Source organism: Juglans regia, chromosome 8 (genome assembly GCF_001411555.2).
Source record: "Juglans regia cultivar Chandler chromosome 8, Walnut 2.0, whole genome shotgun sequence".
NCBI lineage: Eukaryota > Viridiplantae > Streptophyta > Magnoliopsida > Fagales > Juglandaceae > Juglans > Juglans regia.
Genome location: NC_049908.1, coordinates 15727386 through 15751261, shown reverse-complemented (window position 1 = coordinate 15751261; position 23876 = coordinate 15727386). Strand labels below are relative to the sequence as shown.

General features: G+C 36.7%; 2 protein-coding genes across 3 annotated transcripts; one reads left to right on the top strand and one right to left on the bottom strand.

Annotated features, from left to right (window-relative positions):
* Positions 1–418: 418 nt before the first annotated feature.
* Positions 419–4794, bottom strand: LOC108997732 (pentatricopeptide repeat-containing protein At3g63370, chloroplastic). Of its 2 annotated transcripts, none has more exons than XM_018974108.2 (2): positions 1029–4794; positions 419–932 (listed from the first exon to the last, which is right to left on the bottom strand). In XM_018974108.2, the coding sequence occupies exon 1, from the start codon at positions 4713–4715 to the stop codon at positions 1803–1805; it is 2913 nt and encodes a 970-aa protein (XP_018829653.1). In that variant the 5' UTR covers positions 4716–4794; the 3' UTR covers positions 419–932; positions 1029–1802. The 2 variants fall into 2 exon arrangements, with proteins under 2 accessions (XP_018829653.1, XP_018829654.1); XM_018974109.2 differs by having other exon boundaries at positions 419–1522; positions 1625–4794.
* Positions 4795–8797: 4003 nt separating this feature from the next.
* LOC108997754 lies at positions 8798–9841 on the top strand. The gene has a single exon (XM_018974129.1). It carries the CDS (start codon positions 8798–8800, stop codon positions 9839–9841), a length of 1044 nt encoding a protein of 347 aa, XP_018829674.1.
* The last annotated feature ends 14035 nt before the right edge of the window (positions 9842–23876 follow it).

Below are 23876 nucleotides of genomic sequence, written 5' to 3'. Positions count from 1 at the left end.
AGTTACTTTTAAGGTTGTGTTTGGAAGATGAATCCAATCAAACTCAACTCATCTCAAACTAATCATTGATAGTACCAACTTCTTTTTCAATTTTTCATAAAAAAGTTAAATGCATTTTAACTTACTTCATACATTTCAACCTAAAAAGTTAAATTTATCTTAATTTAAAAGGGTTAAACTCATCTCAATAGGATTCACAAAATATTATTATTCACAATTCAACTCAATTCATCTTAACATCCTAACGCAGCCTTAACCTGCAATCAGTGAAATTTGTCACTACAAATAATAATATATTTGTAGACAAATAATTATAGTGAATTCTATTCGCCGTAAATAATCATAATAAACAAAAATAAACATACGAACGACAAATAATTACGTACAAACGAAAATAATAATCAATGCAGACAAAAAATAGGTGTCATACACAAGAGTGTATGAAGTGTGACGAGAAAAAGATGACCACGACACTGCACAACAACTTCAATAGTACTTTTGATATGTGTTATTACAGCATGACCACATGTTCATACAACATACATAAATACACAACAAACCTAACTATACACACAGGTTCACCTACTCAAATTACCCAACAACCTTCCTTTTCAGCACTAGAGTGTCCAAAGACTCCCCGAATACAATAATATCAGAATCAAAAGCTGGAGACAAACTGCGCCAAACGGCAGAATGTTTTGGGGTTGGGGGGAGGCAAACAGATCAAATAGAGCTCGAGAGCAAATTTCTACGAAGAAATCAAAATGTTCATCATCTGTTGTCACCATTAATTCCGATCTAGTGGCACTTGGATTGTCTAGCAGAAGCTGCAAAACTGATGAGCCATTATATGGTCGTCTCTTATGCTCACTAGTTACTACAGAAGGTCAGATCATTGGATTTCTTGTGAATCTGACATATCATCTAGAGATCTGAAAACCGAAAGAACACAAGGTCTGGAATTACCATTTCAAAATCACTGCATGTAGGAAGAATAAATCATAGAAATATTCATGATCTGAACTTACTAATGAACTTTAGAGAAGAGCCCTGTCGTGGACACAACAATTACGAGTCAATAATGATATTAACTATTGATAGTTAGAACAAGTAAAGTTTCATTTGGCTGCATTAATGCCGTTTTATCCCTTTTCTCTGGATAAATATGTAAATATAATGGAGCAGGATTGTAAGCTGAATCTTTATCACTATATATCATTCGAGAACATCAGGGATTGAAGGATGTCGATAAAAATTGTTCCCGAAACATTGCTAGAGATATCCTACTTGCCCATGTACTCTAGAAAGTTGACACTTCTATGGGCTTTCTGAAGAGAGCACAGCTTGAAGCATATTCCTTTTCCTTTTTTTAACTCTATTCTGAAAACAGATTTTCTCCCTCTGTTGAACCATTGTCTTGTTGCCATCTAAGGATGGGAAATGAAAACCATTGTCAACAAGCACTCTGTAGCCATCTCAGGTTGGGAACTCTAGAACATGAATTGGAAACTTCAATTAGGCCCTGCATAAGAGGTGCAGGATGTAAGTCAATTCATGTGACTGAATTCAACAATGATCTTGCTGATGTTGCTTTGTTAGCCAGTATGCCACATCAGTTGCTAACCTGAACTGCTTGGGTTTCATTAAATGAAACACCAGGTGGGGGACTTGAATTCTTCAAGCAGCTAACGTTTGGAACCATACCTCATCCAATTGCAATGTGATACAAATTACCATCAGCAGCAAAAATGGACCAAAAGGGTGTCTCTAATTTAACTAATGGTGATACGATGTTTGTAAAATCACCAGTAGTCACCACAAGAACAAACCCCGTTATTAAAATGATGGAATCTGTTGGCATCCCTTACAACAAGTTGCCTTCCAAATAATTTTGAGACTAGCTTACAGAAAGTGTGGCAATCACCACAAACCCGAAGATTTTTTGTGACCCGGATGGGGTTCCCATCAGGTATTCCAAGCAGTCCATAAGCAATGGCCAGTCGTTCACTATGCCCATAAAGCATCTGAACTTTCTGTTCTTCCTCTACATTGTGCAAAACATATTTGGTTTGAGGCACATAATCTCCTTCCCTCTTCAAAGTCTCCGTAATTTGAACTAGTTTATGATGAATGTCTTCAAAATGTGGATGAGATTTGTCCCTTGCTACGAATGTATGGACCTGATTACCAACCTCAACCCAACTACAACCAGGATTTTTTTTCATCCCACTTTCCTTCATTCTCATTCTTACTTCTTCAACATCCTTCCATTTTTTACTTGCAGCAAAGACATTGGAAACCAGCACATAATTTCCTGGGTTTTCTGGACCCAACTCCAAGAGCTTTTTCGCTGCAATTTGTCCTAATTCTTTATTTGAGTGAACCTGGCAAGCCCCGAGGAGAGCACACCAAACTTCAGCTGAAGGTTCAGTCTGCATAGATTCCACAAATTGGAGTGCCTCTTCTAAAAGATTGGCACGCCCCAAAAGATCAACCAGACAGGCAAAGTGTTCAGGCCATGGCTCCAAAAGATATTCAGATTGCATAACTTCTAGAAGTTTTTTACCTTCATCAATCAATCCTGAATGACTGCATGCATAAAGAAGCACCAAAAAGGTAATATGGTCAGGAACAACATTTTCATCCCTCATTCTACGAAATATATCAATTGCGGCCTTTCCACAGCCATGCATTCCGTTTGCATTAATCATACATGTCCATAGAGCCAAACTTTTGTGTCTTATACAATTGAACACCTTATGGGAGGTCTCCAGAGCTCCACAGCGAGCATACATATCAACAAGAGCATTTGCAAGAGATCCATCTAAGACAAAGCCCTTTCTAATTATAAACCCATGAGTTTCTTTTCCTTTCTTCAAGGCAGATAAAATAGCAGCCCCTGAGAGTATGCTCACTATAGCTATAGAATCAGGTTCAACATTAGATGCTTTCATTAAGTAGACTAGTTCAAGAGCCTTATTTGCATGCCCATTATGGAGATAGCAAGTAATCATGCTTGTCCAAGACACAACATCTTTTAATTTGATGGATTCAAACATTCGTCCCGCATAATTTATGTTCTCACACTCGCCATAGACAGCAACAATTGAATTATGTAGTTCAAGATCAGATAAACCTCTCCTCAAAATATAACCATGGACTTCTTTCACATAGGAAACGTTCTTTAGCCCAGCACAAGCCAGCAGGATACTTGCTATCATCATCACATCAACACCAACCCCTTCCATCTGCACTTTTGAGAACAATTCTAATGCCCCATAGTACGATTTGCACTGAGCATACCCAGAAATTAATGTTGTCCAAGAAATAGAGTCTTTATCAAGCATCATATCAAAAGCACGACCCATATACTTCACATTGCCACATTTTCCATACATATCTAGTAGTGTATTCCCAAACTGCAAACCAGAATCAAACCCACTTTTTATTGCATAAGCATGAAGTTCCATTCCATTCATTAAATTCCTCAATCGACCAGAAGCTGCAGTAACATTTAATAGTGAAACCTGATCAGGTTTTATACCAGCATCCTGCATATCATAGAAGAACTCTAGTGCTTCTTCATATAGGCCATTTTGTGTGAAACCAGAAAGCAACGTGTTCCATGATATATAATCCTTTTCATCCATTTCATAAAATATTCTTGCAGCTTCATTCATTTCACCGCATCTTGCATACATAGTTATTAAAGCATTAGCTAAATAAATATCAACATGATGACTGGCTTTCAAAATAGCAGCATGGATTTCCATACCAAGTTTCAGAAAGAACGAACCCTCACAGGCTTGAAGAGCAGCAACGAAAGTGTAGGTGTTCATGGCAAGACCCACCTTCTGCATATCTCTAAAAAGTCCTAATGCCTCTACAGACTGTCCATTTGCCGCATATGCCGAAGTTATAGAATTCCACGACACAATATCATTTTTGGTCATACCATCAAATAACTGCCTTGCCCTGTCAAGATTACCGCACTTTGCATACATAGCAACCAGCGAATTGACAACATATACAATAGAATCGTATCCGCATCTAATAGCTAGACCATGAACTTCTGCCCCACAACGGAGATCATGAAGCATGCCGCAAGCTTTGAGCACACAAGGAAATGTGCAAGAATCAAGAGGAGCTCCTGAAGCCCTCATTTCTCTATATAAATTAAGCGCTCCAGAAGGTTCTCCATTTGAAACATAGGCACCAATCATAGCATTCCACGTAAAAATGGATCTGTGAGACATTTTATCAAACATCTTCTCCGCGCAAGAAAGAGAGCCACATTTCCCATACATGAACACAAGCCTAGTACTCAAAAACACCGAGTCATGCCCGGAGGAAGATTTTATCAGATGTGCATGAACTTGTTTACCATGTGACAGAGCTTTCTTGCTTGCACAGAGCTCAAGCACTGATGAATAAACCTCTTCTAGACAAAACGGAATCGAATTTTGATCAGAGAACAAGCGGGTTAGCGTTTGAAAAGCTTCTTTAAGGCTTGTTTGCTTGAAAACCTGTTTGAGAGAAGGGGCTATAATGGGTTTTTGGGAGAATCTCGGGAGTTGGAGAGGAGGTTTAAGATAGGCATTCTTCAATATTGGGTGGTTTGGTAAGGTAGTAGCAGGGGTAGTAAAGTGACAGAGCGGAATTGCAGTAGCCATTACAGAGTACGTGCATGGGAAGAGACAAAATTTTAGACGCATCAACAACTCTGTAATCTTGCCATTGGTATCATAGGAATTTTCTTACGTACACCTTTTATTTTGCAACTTGCTCTACCCAATCTGCACTTCTCCGTTGGTTTTTTTTTAAGTGAATAAGAAAAGTGTAAGTGTTAGGTTTAGAAATAAATTTTATTTAAATTCATCAAAAATAATTATTTTAATAAATAAATTTATAAATTGATATGGCTCATATAATATATTAGATATTCTTTATATTTATAATCTGATATATCATAACAACTCGTATTAATTTATAAATTTAATTTTATAAAATTTATTTGAGAGTCAAGTAGTTTGTTAACTTAAAAAAAATAGGCAACAAGTCGTTAAGAAAATGATACTGTGTAACCCAGATCAATATTTTCGTAACATCTTATACTAAATGCTCAATAAACATTGTGGCTAATTAAATGTGGATATTTATATATATATATATATATATATAAAGAGCGGTACTATTCTGCCGCTCATATCTGCCTACTGCAAGTTATTGCTAGGCTAAAATCAGTTTTTTTTTTTTATTTTAATTTTTTTATTCATATTTTTTTTTATCATTTTAAAACATTTTTAAAAAATATAAAAATATATAAATACACTAATAGTCACTTCTTTAATTATTAAATAAAGAAAAAAAATTAAAATATATATATATATAAGATGTCAAAATGAGGTGTCTAAATAAGATTATCCATATATAAAATACTTTTTTGCCTTAAAAGTTTAAATAAAAACTAATGACATCACCAAGTTGCCTTGGTGAAAAAAATTCTAAAGAATGCTGCAATGGATTAGATGACGTAAACAAGCTTAAACATGCATGTGGTGCAGACAACCTGAAAAGAAAATTGGAGCAAGTCAGAGATAAAATTAAGGTAGAACCAACAACAAAAATACTGCAACAGCACCACATAGCTCCTGCATTTTTCAGCCCCAAGTCCAACGTACCTCTCATCCCTCTCTCTCTCTCTCTCTCTCCAAAGACTGTCCCTTTCTCTCTCTAACACAGACGCCACAACAACGATTGATGTTCTTTCCTTCAATATGGGTTTCGGCATGCATGGCTTCAACACCATCTTTAATGAACCCCGAAGATATTTACGCATTGATATGTAACATTGATGCTGACAAAAATACTACAGTATGAATTTGTAGTTTCAGAAAAGTAGGTGTTTTGTGTATGAGAGAGAGAGAGAGCCCACCAGGAAATTATTGAAGAGTGGAGAGTGAAGTGCCTCTAAAGTAAATGTGAGAGAGATTGAAATGCTTTCAGTCTAAATTCTAGATGCAATCTGTGCGAAATGCTTTCACTCGAGTTTCAAATTTGAAACTTTTCTCAAATCTTCTTCCGAGGTTCTACTTCTTCTCAGATATTTACAGTCCAATGAGTTATCTTCTTCCCGAGAATTACTTTTCTCAAATTTCTCTCTTTTTTTTTAATTGTTCTGATAGATGCTGATGTGGCAGTTAGCCGATTGCACCCACCGGTTGTACGTAGCAATTCTGTTGTTGGAATGGGTGGTTCTACAGCCACGGAGCTTGTTAGTGCAATTGGTTTGCTTTTTTTTTTTTCACATGTATTTTTTTAATATTTTTAATTTTTTTTTAAATATTCACAACATATCATTAAAAAATATTTATTTAATCATTAAATAAAAACAACATCTCAGCAGGAGCCCCAACGAGTTTTAGATGAATTGAATACAATAGTGTTATATTATATTTGAATATTATTATTATTTTGGTATTTGAAAAAGTTGAATTGTTTATTATATTTTGTGCTGGAATTTGAGAAAGTTGTAATGATGAGGAGATGAGATGATATTGTTTATCTATCCAAACAAGCCCTTAGTCATCATTATGATCTCAAAATCAAATTCTACCATGGCTCACTACAACATTCATGGCATTTTCGAGTGAAAAATCACCGAAAAAATCACAAAATTAGATACAACTACCTTTTTCCAACGACTTTTATGGTGAGTTTGGATCTTAAATTCATCTCAATTCATCATTACAATTTTTTCAAATTTCAATACAAAATATAATAAACAATTCAACTTTTTCAAATCTCAAACTAACAATAATATTAAAAAATAATATTCTAACAATATTTTATCATCTCAACTCAACTCAACTCAACTCAACTCACTTCAACATCTAAACACACTCTTAATCATCGTACCGCAATCACAATAGCCTAGTCTCAAACGCTATTTTTCAATAAAATATAATATGGTTGCAAATAAAGCAATATTTCCGGCAAAATATTTCGTTGCTAATAATCAAAATTTTAGCCAAAAATGATGTATTCGCATGAGGCGAAAGTCATTGCAAAATTGTACCTTTTTTCAGCAATGTTTTATTGAAATCAATCTATAGGTAAGATATACATTTCATACAAAATACTCATACTCACATAAAGATCATCTCCAGTCATGGTAGTCACTAATTTTTCCTTTTTCTTTGACCACTGCACCAGTTTAAAAAAGTCAACTAAATTTGTCTCACATTTCAAATAATCATGAATAAAAAATAATGACAGAGCGCTACAATTGATGAAGTCCGAAGCTCCAAGAACGCTCCAAGAATGGCTTTCTCCTTGAAAGTTTTTTCTTGCTTCGTTTGACGCAAGTAATGGCTGCTGCTGCTATCAACAGAGGTTGGCGTCCCTTCGTGGATCTAGTATCAGTGGTTCCTCAACCTCTTCCAGATATGTCTGTGGCTTTTCGTCTGCCGAAGTCTAAGGATGGAGAAATTTTTTTCCAGTTCTCTAAGGAGGAAGCCCAACGTTCTGCTGAGCCTTTTCGGTATTCGATCGTATTGAAGTTTTTGAGAAACAGACCATCATTGGATGCCATTCGGGCCTTCATTCATAAGCGATGGAATCTTGATGGAGTTCCAGTCGTCTCCAATATGCGGCATCCTCGGAATGTTTTTATTAGAATGGTTTCAGAAGAAGATTGCAATAAGGCTCTGTCTCGTGAAGTCAATGATATAGATGGAATTCCTTACCGTCCATTCCACTGGACTCCAGAATTTAAAGAAGAAGAAGAACCTTCGCTTGTTCCGGTGTGGATTGTACTTTCAGGTTTGCCTCCGAATTACTATCATGAATCCTTCCTTAAAATTCTTACAGCCCCTATTGGTAGATTTATTAGAAGTGATAATTCTACTCGTTGTGTTACTCGGACTGATGGTGCTCGTATCTGTGTTGAAATGGATGTTGCTAAGAAACCGTTACTTTCTTTTTGGATTGGAATGCCTGGTTTGGGAACTAGCAGAAAGCAAGAAATTGTTTATGAAACGTTGCCAGCGTTCTGTTCTAAATGCCATATACAGGGACATAATTTAAAGACTTGCCGTGTTGGGAAAAAAAATGTAGGAAGTAATGTGTGGGTTCGGCAAAAAGAACCAATCGTGGAGGAGCCGACGGATAAGAATAATATTCCAGTTCTTGAAAATACAGACGTTGAGCCAAAAGAACCAGCTGAGGAGGATCGGGTGTTAGTTGTTCAAGCAGATAATCTTGATCATGCGGAGTTGGAACCGGAAAAGGATCAAGAGGATAATCTTGAGATTCCGGAACTTGCGGAAGAAATGATTCCAAGAATTATGGACGGAAATTTGGATTGTGCGAACCGTTTAAGGGAAACACAATTGGAAACAGATATGAAGGAGGGGGAAGTGATTCCTAGTTCTGCAGAAAAAGATGTTTATGATGGACCTGAGGAAGAGGTATGTCTGGAAGATGGGTCGATGTCTGATCCGGAACCTGAGAAATGTGCGGAAGTTTTCTTGCAGGAGAAGGAATATCATTCGGCTGCCGAAGATGAAGTTGTTAAGCGTAAATATCAAAAGAGGCAGTTTGAGAAGATCTGTAGTTCTAGGTGGGTGATCACTAGAACACAAAAGTTTTCTCAATGATTGGATCAATTTTAGTTTGGAATGTACGAGGTTTAGGTACCTCTAAGAGACGATTACAAAAAATGCTGTCTAAATATAAGCCAAAATTGATAGTGTTGCTGGAACCTTTTCAGAGTGTGGTTAAAATCCATAGTTTCATGCGGTTATTGAAATTTGATGAGGCGATATCAAATGAGACTGATGGTGGTAAAATCTGGGTGTTTTGGAAAAATGAATTGGATGTGCAGGTGGTTCGCATGAGTTCGCAGTTTGTGTCATTATGTATTACCGAAGGAAGTAATCATTTCTTGGGTAATTTTATTTATGCAAAGTGTAATAGGCTTGAACGACAGCTGCTTTGGGAGGAGTTGAATTCGGATAAAAGGGATGTGGAGCCGTGTTTGTTTGCTGGGGATTTCAATGTAATTCGGTCGGATATTGAGAGGTGTGGTGGGCGTCCGAGGAATAGAGTTGCAATTGATGAGTTTAATAGATGGATTCATCAGGGTGGGTTGTTGGAAATGAATTCACAAGGTGGTAAGTTTACATGGTGTAATGGTCAGCAAGGGTTATCTAGAGCTTGGGCAAAGTTGGATAGAGTTTTACTTGATGCAAATTTTCTATCTCTTTTTCCGACTGCTCATTGTTTGTATCTTCCTAGGACTACATCGGACCATTGTCCTATGGTTATAGAATTTTTAAGTGATCCTTTCTCTTATGGTTCACCTCCATTTCGTTTTCAGCAAATGTGGGTTGAGCATCCGGATTTTATGACTTTTGTTCAAAATGTTTGGTCTGAATCGGTTATAGGTTCGGGGCTTTTTAAATTAGCTACTAAACTTAAAAAACTTAAGGTGGCGTTGCGTGTATGGAACAAGAGTGTATTTGGGAGAACTTATAATCAGATTGCTATTCTTGAAGATAAGATTGAGAATCTGGAAAATTTGTTGCAGAGAGGTTGGGATGATGATATTGAAAGGGAATTAGTGAGGAGTTCTAATGAGTTGTCTTCTTGGAGGATTAGGGAGGATATTAGATTGGCACAAATAGCTAAAATTAAGTGGAGAATGGATGGTGATAGGAATACAAAATTCTTTCATGTGTGGTTATCTAATAAAAAGCATAGGAAAATTCATCAGTTGAGAACTTCGAATGGGTTGGAGTTTAATTCTCCGGAAGAAATTCATCTTTGGAGCTGTTGATTATTTTTCTGAGTTTCTTCAAAGATCTAATCCGGTTAGGGAGGTGCCTGATTTATCTAGTTTAATTTCGTCGGTTATTAATGATGAGGATTGTGTCCGGCTTTGTGGGATCCCTTCGTTGGTTGAAGTGAAAGAGGCTCTATCAACTATTCCTATTAATAGTTCTCCGGGTCCAGATGGTTTTGGCACGGGTTTTTTTATGAGTTGCTGGGAGGTGGTTAAAGTGGACGTTTTAGAAGCTATTTCAGAATTTTTTCTATCAAAACGTCTTCCGAGATTTTATTCGGCTTCTTTTATTGTGCTAATCCCGAAGGTAGATGTGCCTTCGGGGTTTGATAAATTTAGGCCAATTAGCCTTTGTTCAGTTTTCTATAAAATTTGTTCAAAAATTATTGTGAATCGCATGACAGGTTTCCTTCCCAAAATGATTTCTCTTGAACAAGGAGCGTTTATACCTGGGCGAAGTATTTTTGAGAATTTCAGTCTTACCCAGGAAATGGTTCACTCTCTGAAGAGGACGTCACATAGTGGTAATATTATGATTATAGTTGATATGGCTAAAGCATATGATCGGGTGGAGTGGCATTTTTTAATTGAGGTTTTGAGGTGTTTTGGATTTCCTTCTTCCTTTTGTGCTCTGATTAGTGCTTGTATTTCAAATGTGTGGTATTCTGTGATGCTTAATGGTACGACGAAAGGTTTCTTTCAAGGGAGGCGGGGTTTGCGCCAAGGGGATTCCCTTTCGCCTTACCTTTTTATTATTCTTCAAGAAGTGCTTTCTAGACTTTTGAAACAAAGCTTTGATGGGAACAAGATTGGAAAATTTTCCCAAGCTAGAGGTACTCCTCATATTTCTCATCTTATGTATGTTGATGATATTGTTATTTTTCTGAATAGGGGTAAGAAATCGGTTAAGGAACTGTTGGTGGTTTTTGAAAAATATGAAAAATGGTCAGGTCAGCAAATTAGTAAAGAAAAGACGGCTATATTTTATTCTCCTAAAATTTCGTTAGTAAGAAAGAGAGATCTTAAAAGGCTGACAGGGTTCTCTGAATGTTTGTTTCCTTTTAAATACCTTGGGGTTCCGATTGTATTAGGGCGTCTTAAGCATGAGCATCTAGAGGAGATGATTAACAAAGTCTGGAATAAAATCAGTGGTTGGAAAATGAAATTATTATCTGCGGGTGGGCGCTTAATTTTACTTCGTCATGTGCTGTCTAGTATGGCTTTACATATTTTTGCAGTTTTACAGGTTCCTCATTCTATTATTAAAGTTTTAAATCGACTGTTGAGCACATTTTTTTTGGGGTGAGATTAATGGTAAAGGAAAAAAAAAAAAGTGGGTGGCCTGGGAGAATATTTGTAAGCCAATAGAGGAGGGTGGTCTTGGTTTGCGGAATTTGGGGGATATTCAAAGAGCTTTGCACATGAGGTTTGCTTGGAATCTTTTGAAAGGAGAATCTCTGTGGGCTAGTTTCTTTAAAGGAAAATATGTGGGAAATTCGAGTTGGTGTCTTATTGATATGAAAAAGGGTACGAGGTTTTGGAAAATGATTGTCAAAAGTATTCCGAGTGTTTTTAATAATGCTAAATGGAGAGTTTGAGATGGTAATATTTTATTTTGGTATGATAAATGGAGAGACGAGGGTCCCCTAATTGATGAGTTACAGATAGTGGGTAATCCGATGTTGCAAGTTAAAGAGTGTAAGTTGTCCAATAGTTGGGATGTGGAGTTTTTGAGTACGTTGGTTGGTCAGGATAAGGTGGAGAGTATTATTGAGGCTTTGACTGGGTGTAAGGGAGGATATGATGTATTGATCTGGATGAAGAATGACAGTGGGAATTTTTCGACCAAATCCGCTTGGGATTATATTCGTGTTCAAGGATCTAGTATGGAGTGGCATCCTTGGGTATGGCATAAATTACTTCCACTTAAAGTTTCGGTTTTAATGTGGAAGGTGTGGTTCATGGCCTTAAGTGTTGATGATCGTCTTCGGCGCATTGGGATCCAGATAGTTTCTCGTTGTGATTGTTGTGATGAAGGTAATTATGAAGACCAAGATCATGTGTTACTTACAGGTGAATTTGCATCGGCTTTATGGCATTTCTATGGATCTATTTTTGGTATTCCTATTGGTCGTACTTGGAGGGAGACGATACAAATTTGGTTTCGAAGGGCATCTTTTAATTCTCAACTGGGAATAATAGTGGGGATTTTACCGTCTATTATTACTTGGCATCTATGGACTAGACGTTGTGCTGCGCGTATGGAGGGAAGGTTCCAGTCTATTTTTTCGGTTCGGCTTTCTATTAGTAGATGGATGGGAGTTGTAGTTCGAGATATGAAAAAGGTTAGTAATTGTTTCAGACATGATTCACAGGTTTTACAGTCATTGAATATTCCTGTTTTGGTTCCTATTAGAAAACATTTACAACCAGTGGCTTGGCAAAAGCCAGCTCATGGGTGGTTTAAATTGAATACAGATGGGAGTAGTCTGGGTAACCCTGGTTGTTCAGGGGTGGGCGGTATCATTAGGAATGATCGTGGTCTTATGGTTTATGCTTTTAATTCTTCTATTGGTATCGGTACAAGTAATAGAGCGGAGTTGTTAGCTGTTCTTCAGGGGCTCAAGGCATGTAAGGATTTGGGGATTAATTTTGTGGAAATTGAATTAGATTCGCAAGTGGTGATTTCGTGGTGGAATAGGAGAAGGTGTGGTGTGTGGTATTTAGAAGATTTTTGGGAAGATACGTTGGCTCTCATGGATTCTATGGTGTGCGTTGTTCGTCATGTTTATAGAGAGGGAAATAAAGTTGCGGATTGGTTGGCTCGGAGTGGTGCGTCGGGTCTTAATTCAGAGTGGAGATTTGTTAGGGAGGTGCCTAGGGTGCTTCGTGGTTTAATCCGTTTGGATAATTTGGGTTTGCCTTATTTACGTTATCGTTAGTGTCTTGTTCTTGTGTAATGTTTGTCCGTTTTAGTAGGTTTGTAATTTTATTTTGTAATTTTGACATCTGGTAATATTGTTTGTAATACTAGGTGTCGGTCTGTAACCACGGTATTCCTTCGCCACAAGTGAGGGTTATTAATAAAATTTGGGACGGGGTCACTCATGGACAGGTGACTTCGGCTCTTCTATAAAAAAAAAAAGCCTAGCTTTACAGAAACTAAGCATTAATGTATGGTGTTAAGACTAGATATGCATATCTATACACCGAGGTAGTTCATACCATGTGCCTCAAAAGAAAAAAAAAAAAAAAGGGTAGTTCATACCATGTGCCTCAAAAGAAAAAAAAAAAAGGGTAGTTCATACCCTTATTTACATGAAGTACCACAGAAATGATGTTCTTCTGACAAGGCTCCTATTAGCTTTATTTCGATTCGATATCCTCTGCAACTCAGTAGGGACAAGCCAATAGTAGATTATTTTAGCATTTTAATATTAATTATATTCAAAGCAACTATACTTATCACAAAAAAATAAAAATAAATGTAAGTGAGCCACATTATTTTAGTCCAATGTATTGTCCTTTCTTTGAAGCACTCGCTAGTTGACCATCTCACATGCATATAACTATATCAATCACAAAAAAAAAAAAAAAAAGAATTGTAAGTCATGGGTTCACCAACTTGGTCTCACTCGCTAGTGCTTCTTCATGATTATCGTGCAAATAGATTTTATGTAGCTCATACCAAAGTGCATTGAATCTCTTCCGAAGTGTTTTTGTTACCATTTTATGACGATTCTTCTTCGACCAATCTAGGATGAAGTTAGTCTAAACAAAAACCAAAGAACAAATTTAATAAAATGAATCTACGTATTATTCGAACACGAGTAACCTATTCATCCTTCTTATTATTATTTGGCACATCGTGCCAACTAGCATGACTCAAGTAGCCATGGTGCTTTAGTATCCATGTAATCCTTGTTGTAAACATCGTTTAGAACAAGGTGCTCTCTCACCATCTTTGATCCTCAATGAAATATTTTCATGCTTTCAAAACTTGACAAAAGAGGTGCACATAACTGGACCACACCCACGTTTGCATAGCTGGTACAAAGGTTACATGAACCATCATATTATAATAAAAATGGAGAATCAAATACCTCTCTAAATCAATTCATATCATATATTTTGGTAAACATAGTCTAAACATTATTTTTACTAATATCATTTGTGCTTGTAAGCAAATCTACCACAATATCCATGAACTCTAACATCGAGACAACATTAGGTTGCTCAATTCAGTCATCCAAGCTTGATGAAGAATTAGCTTGTGCAGTGGGTCCATTACATGGTCTACCTCTACATCTTCTAGCTGGCGCCATGTTCTACAAGTTGTCTCTAATGTTAGGATTTTGGATACAAAGATTTATGTAATTTAGTTTTGACAAATTTATATGAAGATAGTCAATGTCAATATTCAAAATGAGAATATTTACTTCAATCCCAACTAAAACTCCAAATGAGAGGTAGCAACTACTAGCTAGAGATATACCTTGACATTGGTAATGACCAATTGTAAGGTTGATATCAAATGCAATACATGCATGTGCCTTTAATGTAATTTAAAATAGTGTATTTTCCAGTAAATCATCCAATCATACACTGAATATGGAAATCAATGTCATCCCAAAGTGGTGGCAAATACACCGTAATTCATGGTCATCAAGAACTCCAAACGGACATTTTTTCACGTTTAACATTTAAATCCTTATCAATGTACAAGAAGTTTGGAATTCATGTCGTATGCTTTTCAAATAGTACGGTTTGCATCAACTTAAACAAAGCATAATATGAACACATGATATTTACTTTATAGTCTCTATATTTTATGTCATTTATAAATTGGTTCTTATAGATAGAGCAAATGCCTAATACCAAATTAATATTAATTCCATCTATTTGAATGAAGTGAAATAAAAGAGGAAATATATATTTTCATAAAGATATTTGTATCTGAAAGATATTTGTATCCATTCACCGGAATCATGCCCATGGGAAAAGTATCCACTCATACTTTCAAATCATGTATTTATTTGTAACGCTCGGAAATAATTTCTTTTATTTAGACATTGAATGTACCATGAAGACTTAGGAGAAATTCATGGGTTAGAAACTATCTAGGTTTTCAGTTTAGAAGCATAGTTGAATTATGATCTGCTTAGGGGAACATAATGCATTTGGAATCTTTTTGGGCACTTAGGATCATAATTAGACAAAATAGATTGCATTGTTAGATTTGTGAGAATTTTTAGGTTTTTATAGTGCAATAAAATTTTTCATGATTTTCAGGTGCCAAATGGACCAATCGAAGAGCGTCACATGGCTTCTAGCGTGCCATGCCATAAACTAGTTGTCACTATGCCATGTAGGACGCCCAAGTCAGCCAAAGAACACTAGGAAACCTCATCGATACATGGCACCATCACCACCCTCCATTTGGACCTCATTTACACGTCAAGGTTAGTACACATGTGGAAAGAGGATGAGTGTGAATCAAGGCAAGACCATGCCTTTCTTACAAAGGTTTTACACATTTTTGAAGCCCATACCTACCTTTTTCAGCCATGTACCCTTGCCTAGCCCTCACCTTTGGTTTGAAATTCAAACCCCAAAACCGAGCCCCCCATTGCATCGGTTTAGCCCCTCCCGTCACGCATGAGCTTGAGCTCTCTTGCAAGCAACCAAGACACCTTTTTGTACCACCTGCACAGCCCCACACCCTCCCATGTACCAACCATGTCAGCCACCAAAACCACCCCTAAGTCAAGCAAAACACCCCTTCCCCCCTCCCCCATCCCCCATGCCATTCGGCCACTTCAAGCCTCTCACACGAAGTCATTCATCCAACTCCACAAGCAAGAACACTTGCCCCATACCTCACCCTACTGAAATTCACTCTCTCTTGTCTCAATTCCTTTTGTTCCACACGTCCACCAAAGCTTTTCCTCACTTGCACACAAGCTAGCACATCAAAATTTACACAATAGAGAGAAGCTAAGTGTGAGAGAAGAGTAAGAAGAGTGCTAGTCTTTTTCTATTGATGCTAACTTGATAAACTCTTTTTCTTCAACCCTTCCTCTTCTATGTTTGTTACTCTAGTTAAGAGCATGCTATCATGGGTGTTAGAATGATTTTATTTTAATGAAATTGTTAATTCTTACTAAAGTTAGAGCATACTCAATTTGGCTAACATGATTTCGTGTTGTTTTGGAATTCTGTCTTGAAATGCCAAGTAGTCTTAGGATTGTTTGATGATTTTAGTTTTGATGGAGTTTGGTGACTTGCATGGTGTATAAAATATTTGTTTGAGTTTGTAACATAAGTGTCTTCACTCAAAGTTGCATGAACCAATTAGGTTTGGTAAAGCTGAAATACTAATGTCAGTTTTCTTTGAAGAGTTGGCTCTTTTGAGCTCTAAAGTTCTGGTTCCATGAGTAGATCCTCTAAATTCTTTCTCATGGGAGTTAATTCTTGCGATTAGGTTGGATTAGTGATGTATGTTTATGGATGCATGAATTTGGTGTAAGCTTTGAAGTATTAGCTATTTGTTTGATTTAATTTTGAAGCTTGGTTATGCCATGGTTAAAATAGTATGAAAACCTAGCTAAGGTTTGACTATGATGATTAGAGATGAGTTATTTCAAGAAACCTAGCATGCCACATAAGGATTTAGTCAATTACTCAAGAATAGACATGCATGATTTGGTTTTAGGGTTTGTGGCATGATTTTTATTCTATCTATTTGATATCATGAACAAATTGCTTAGGGTTGTATAGGACCATCTAGAAATAAGTACTTAGCATGTTAGAAGTTAAGATATATGATTAATTGACGTTCTTAGTATTCATTTGCAAAAGAAAAGTTAAGAACAACATGTTTAAGTTTCGGGTTGTGATGTTTGGTCTTGTATTGTGTTGGTTAATTCATATGATGAAAATATGGTCGTGAAGGATATGTATTTAGTGACTTAAAATGTTTTTAAGCTTGGGTTTAGAATGTGATTAAGTGATAAATCCGGTGAAGTCTCCATTGGTATGCAATTAGGCCTAAAATCACACTTAGTGAAACTTGGGGTTTTAGGTGTTTTGGTCATAGTGGATTTCTTACAGTCGATGCATGATTTATTAATTTCTAAATTGAAAAATGGATTTAGAATAGAAATTACATGTTTTGTGGCTGTAATGGAACACTCAAGGTGGCAAATAAATGAAGCACAAATTATTTTTTGGTGGGAGAATTGGTCTGGACTGGAAATTCTGGGCAGGCAGGTATGCATTATAGATCAACCAAAATTAATATTGCAAGAGATGATTATAGGAATAGAGTGTCATGAAGAACGGCTCATGGAGATGATAGGTAGGGAGAAGACTCGATATATTTGTTTGAAGGTGAAGTTGGGTAGGCTGGAGTTGGAAGATAAGGTATATTGGAAGCCTTCAAACAATTCGAATGTTACTGTTAAAGCTGGATGGGAGTTGTGCAGAACAAAAAATGAGCAAGTTAGGTGGAAAGGATTTATTTTGTATGCTGGAAAGGATTACAAGGGGCGTTGAGTGTAGATACCAATATTCAACGATTGGGTATTTCCTTATGTTCGGCGTGTGTATGTTGTGAGAAGCCAAGGATTGAAACAATGGATCACGTGTTGGGAGATGGGGATTTTGCAATTCAACTGTGGAGAAAGGCTTCGAACATGTTGGGAGTTGAATTTGAACAACAACAAAGCTGGAGAGAAAGGTTGTGGAATTGGGTTTCTAAAGGAAGAAGGTCGTCGCAGCTAGAACATTTAAGAGGCATTAGTCCGGTTTTTATTATATGGATTCTTTGGATTCGGAGGTGTAGATCACGCATGGAGGATAGAAAGATGTCAATCTAAGCGTGTTGGGAGCAAATTCTGTTTTGGTTCAGGAATATATATATCAAAATGAGAAGAAAGAAAAAATTAAATATTGCACATGTTGATATCCTTTAGAGGTGCCAGATTCCTATTGTAGAGGTGCATAGTCATATCCATAGGATTTAATTTACGGTTATGTTGTGGTCAGCTGAGTTTACGTTTATGTCTAGCATTTACATTAATTGAGTTTTACGTTTACGTTGATTTGCATTCACGTTGCCTTCACATTGGTCAGTTGCGTTTGCATTAGTTTACATCACGATTGATTCACGTTCACGGCTTTACGTCTTTGACGGCTTCAAGTTGATTTACGTCTGAATTGCGGTTTGTTTTGTTTTTTTTCTTAGGCTTGTTAGAATTTGTTTTGGATTTGGCTTCTTTTGACACTTGGTTTCTGGGTTAGTTTATTGCGCTTTATCCTGTAAGTCTCCAAGTGTTGTGATGTTATCACGGTTTTCCTCTACCATGAGTGAGGGCTTATTAATAAATTTGGGACGGGGCCGTTATATGTGTGGCTACCGGCTTTTTTTAAATAATAATAAAAAACAAGAATAGACATTACATGAGTTTGTGAGGTTTTGTGAAGTTTGGGGACGAATTGTAATTATTGAAAGTTTAAGGGCTTATTTACAAATTCCACAAAGTTAAGGGACAATTTTGTAAATAGTACTCTGAGAGTGCTAGATTCTAATTTTTTTTCCTTTTATTGAGATCTCCTAACCTTAGTATATCTCTTGTTTCAACCTGCGTCAATTTATTAAATGCAAGGACTTTGTAAGTCAAACTTATTCTCGGTATGCTACTATGCTAAATAACAAATACCATGCCAAGTGAGCCATGTTTTATTTAGATTCTCGTCAATATTTGATACATTTATGTTATATTATAATTTCATTTGTCATAAGCATGAATCTATTACATAGCATAAACATCTGTCATTAAGTATGTGAGTCTGTCACAATTTCAAGTTAAGCATAAAATTAAGATTTTATTATGAACTCCTCTATCTGCTCTGGAGTGTATAAAATGGAGTGGACTCCCCTAGGTTGACAAACTGTCAACAAGCTTCAAATGAGACTAAAAGGTTTCTAGAGGGAAACTGTAGCACCTAACAATGGTGGGTGCAAAATAGGATGCTTATGGTGAAGGCATTACAATCTACCACAACAGTTAAGAGTTTTTGATGAAGACGATTTGGTTTGCCAAAAGCTAAATGGTACTCATGGTGAAGGCATTACGATCTGCATGTGTATTCCTTCTTTGTATGACATATTCACTCTCTGTGTAATGTATTCACAATTGGTCAAGGGACCTCTGATGTGGTGTAGTAACCAGAAGTAGCACACAATGTATGGAGAACTGTGAGGCGTCCACCCTTTGTAAGAACAAGAACAAGAATGAATTATGTTTTATGAAAGCTTGAAGTTTCGATGATGATGATATTTTATGAAGAGAAGTGCTGCAGCCACAAGGAAATTTCACAAAAGTAAACGTACAAACTGACATTGTTTCACATTTTACGCTAGATTTACTTTACAATAAAATTATTTTTAAATCTAATGTACCATATTATTAAGTTACATCAGTTTGTGAGTTCTCTTGTATGAAAGCAAGCATGTCATGAAATATGAAATTTCGATAATGATGATGTTTATTTTAAGAAGCAAGTTCATGTCAATCATGCATATACATCACGTTTATTATTGTGCATGCTTTGTAAACTATTAGTAGATTAGTAGTATAACTTGTTGAGATTTGTAAAAATCTCATCGTGGTAGTCCCACTACTTAGAATGGTAGAAGTTATACCAGGTAACCATGAAGATGAATGAGCAAACCTCGTCGAAATCAATTATGGAGAGGCTAAACCTAGAGGACCAAATGGAGACTATCCTCCAATTTTTTAATATTATCTTACTGTTGAGAAATTATGTAGTCAACTGTAACTAAGGAGTTCTTGCTCCAGTACTATGTTCTTTTAATGTAAGGTTATGTTTTGATGGATGTTGAACCAACTTGTGTATTAATGTTATGAAAAAATATTTTAGAATTTAATCTATGCTGGTACAACTTATAATTGAACAAAAAAGATATATTCCACTAAGATTGTTGCATACTGCTAAAAGCATACTAAGTGCATTGCATATTATCTATCATGAAAGGAGGTATGTAACATTGTATTGCATGTCCCGACATTCAACCTCCGTTAAATCCTAAACAGAGGTTGGAGGTGCACACCATTATAGGCACAATACAAAAAGTCCATTTAATTTCATACAACCCTACCTTTTTACAGCTAGTAATAAAATATGGACTTGCTAATTGTAAAACTATATAACATAACCATTGGAACAAACCATAGATTTAAAGAATATATAGTTCGTGAACTCCCTCCAAGTAGTGGTGAAAAATAAAGATAAACCAAGCCGCAAAGAAAATGACTCAAACCTTAAAAAATTAGTGAGTATTGCACAAAATTAAAAAAAAAAAAAGAGTATTAAAGGAAAGATCTTATCCAAATGTCTCGGTCTACTTCAAGAGATTTTATAATCGCTAACACTAACACATCAATAAGTATTAGAAGCAAAATCATTGAAATTTTTTTTACAACATTCAATCAATTACAAAAACTTGTCCTCTTCATACAAGGCAAAACATGCATGTGATATAGTAATACGTTTCCTGTCCTATTTCCTTTTTAACTCCTTCCTTATCTTGAGATTGGAAAGGTCACGACGCATGTTAACATGATCTTTTGCTTTTTCTTAAGCATCAATGGTCCCAAGATGTTGTCACATATGTTCTTCCACATGTGCATCACATCTAGATTATGTATAATCTTTAAAGTTGGCCAATATGACAATTGAAAGAAGATATTTTTTTTTTTTGTCCAATTCAACTACTCAGTGGTGTGTTATCTTTTCTTTATAACTTTACCAAAATGAGCATTTCGATTATTTTGGAGTTGATTAATTATATCTTCTCCCGAAAACTATGTAGTGAGCCATGATGCTCTTGATTATCGTTCAGAATACTCCTTTTTTTTTTCTCCAAATGTGGGATGGTAGTAAGAACCAATGCTACCCAATATAACAATATTTCTGGTTGTTTGTCAACTACATTAAATATTCTTGGAATTGAATGTCACAAAACCTACTTTATTCTTACTTCTACTCTTCTCTCGGGTTTCTTGCCGAGTAGAGGTTTTCTCTTGTCATTGTATAGGCAATTTTAGACCATATTTTCATTTGTTGTTCTCTGATTTTGGCAAACGGTTAGCTCTTACGGATCAAGAACAAGAGGAGATTCAAGTGGAGACCCATAAATTGGAAGATGCCTTCATTCGTGGAGGTCTATGCTTGATTACACAAGTGTTAACAATGAGACATTACAATAGAGATGCTTTTAAGTAGATGATGAAGAGGGTTTGGAGGCCTGTGAAGAATATCAAATTTCTTGATTTGATGGCTACGTTAATTCTTATTAAATCTGAGGACATTAAAGATAAGGAGCATGTGATCTGTGAGGGCCCCTGGTCTTTTGACAAACAATTGGTGATGCTAAAGGTGGTAGAAGGGACTCAACCTGTTCACCAGATACGTCTTACAGAGGCTCTGTTTTGGGTTCGCCTACATGGGTTACCCCTCGGAGCAAGGAATGAGTACATAGGGGATTTGATCGTAAGCAGGATTAGGAAGGTAAAGTAAGTGGATATTGAGGTAGGAGAAATGGCATGGGGAGACTTTATGCGAGTGAGGGTCAAGGTTGATTTTACAAAGCCTCTGCTCAGGGGGAAGATGATAAACTTTGGTGCGGGAACAACAGATTGGATTCGATTATCTTATGAGCACCTTCCAAATTTCTGCTACTGTTGTGGTCAATTGGGCCATGAGAATAAGGAGTGTGAAGTATGGTAGAAGGCACAGGGTAGAGGCAAGAAAGATGGTTTTCCTTATGGCCTGTGGAAGAGGGCAGTTGGCAATAGATCTGGTAGTGGGGAACGACAGAGAAATTTTTTGCAAATGGTAATTCACCTCAAGCAACTGCTCCGGTGATCGTGATAAACGACGAGGGTGGTACTTCAGTTACGCCATCACAACCCATGCAAAAGGTGGAAGATGCTGACATGTATATTTCCAAAACCGTTGGGAATATTCCTAAAGGGAGTTGGGGACCAAGGGAGAGAAAAAGGTTGACGTGGTAACGAATCGCATAGATTGCGGAGGTAGTTATTCTGTTTCTCTTAACAAAAGGCAAGTAGATGCTGAGCTCGGTATGAAAGAGGTTGAGGTGGGAAGGGAGTTTCTTAGGGAAAAGATAACACAACAAGATGGGCTTTCTTTACCAAAGAGTCCGCGGGATGATCAAGATGGGCTGAAGGCTTAGAGGGATGTTGTTTTGAGGAAGAGCCCAACAAAGCTAAGCAAGTAAAAGCCCAATGAGAGGGAAGCCCGAAAGTGGAAACGCTTGTCTCATTTCAGAAAGTATTCTTTGACCTAGAAAGAGAATTCATTCCAGATGACAATGGTCAAAAAGAGGAAAGAATTGTGCGAGCTGGAGGAAGGAGAAGGTAGAGCTGCAAAGAAGAATTAGGTACAAAGGAAGGTTGATGGGGATCAAAGTGAGGAATAAACAAGGATATCGGCAGTGGCTGACCTTCAGCCCTACTGGGAGCTATGAAACTCCTCAGCTAGAATGCTCGGGGGCTTGGGAACCCACAAGGCATTCGAACTCTTCGAGACCTAGTCATGAATGAAGGACCCGATGTTATTTTTTTATAAGAGACCAGACTGCAAGCTCGAGATATTGAGAAATGTAAGTTTAGACTTGGCTTTGTTAACTGCTTAGCTGTTGATTGTGAAGGGAGAAGTGGAGGCATTTTTTTATTGTAGAGAAAGGATGTTAATCTTACCATTTTGAGTTACTCAAAGAATCATGTTGGTGCCTGTATTAAAATTGAGGGGTCTAGTAGAAATAAAAATTGTTGTTGGTTTATTACGGGTGCATATGGGCATCCTGATACTAATTGTAGACATGTGGTATGAGCTTTGATTAAATCCTTATATAGAAGAGAGGAGCCATGGATAGTTTTTGGAGATTTTAATGAAATAATAGGTCATAATGAAAAAAATGGTGGAAGGAGAAGGCCTGAAAAACAAATATGGGAGTTTAGAGATCTGATTAATACTGTGCTTTAAGAGATTTGGGTTATAGAGGACCACCATTTAATTGGTGCAATGGGAGAGAGGGAAAGAATTGCATTAGTGAAAGATTAGATCGATTCGTGGCTAATTCTCACTAGATTCATTGTTTCCTACATCCAAGTGTTACTTCTGGCTCTGTGACCTATTCTGATCACCTTCCAATTTAGCTAAAGTTAGTAGGGGGAACATTACCAAGACCAAAACATAAACTGTTTCATTTTGAAGCCATGTGGATTGGGTAGAAAGATTGTGAGAAGATTATAGAAAGCTAATGGAGACATGATTATGAGAGGAATGATATGGCAGAGGTGATGGCAATGATTTCTTATTGCAGCAAGAAATTGGAAGTGTGGAATCACATTTCTTTTTGAAGGGTTTAGTACCAATTAAGGAAGGCCAAGTAGAAACTCCAATATATACAAAAGAGAGATCCTACTTGTGGTTATAGAGAGTCACATCTTTCAGCAAAAGCAGAGGTCCAAACTTGGCTGGAAAGAGAGAAAATTATGTGGAGGTAACGCTCAAAAGCATTATGGCTAAAGGAAAGGGACTACAATTCCAGATTTTTTTCATACAAAAGCTTCACATAGAAGAAGGAGAAATGGTATTAAAAGATTAAAAGATGCAAGTGGTGAATGACAGGAAGGAGATGCAAGAGATAGGATCATACTGGATTATTTTCAAGATCTGTTTTCAGCTGCTAAGGAGAGGGGTCATACAAATTTTCTGGAAAGCTTGGTTGGTAAGGTGACTTCCTCGATGAATGAAGAATTAGCAAGACCCTATACTGACAAGGAGGTAGTTGATGCATTGAAAGAGATGAACCCCTCAAAGGCCCCTGGGCTAGATGGGATGGCCCAATTTTCTTCCAGAAATACTTGCATGTTGTAGGCAGATCAGAGACAACAACAATTTTAAAAGTCTT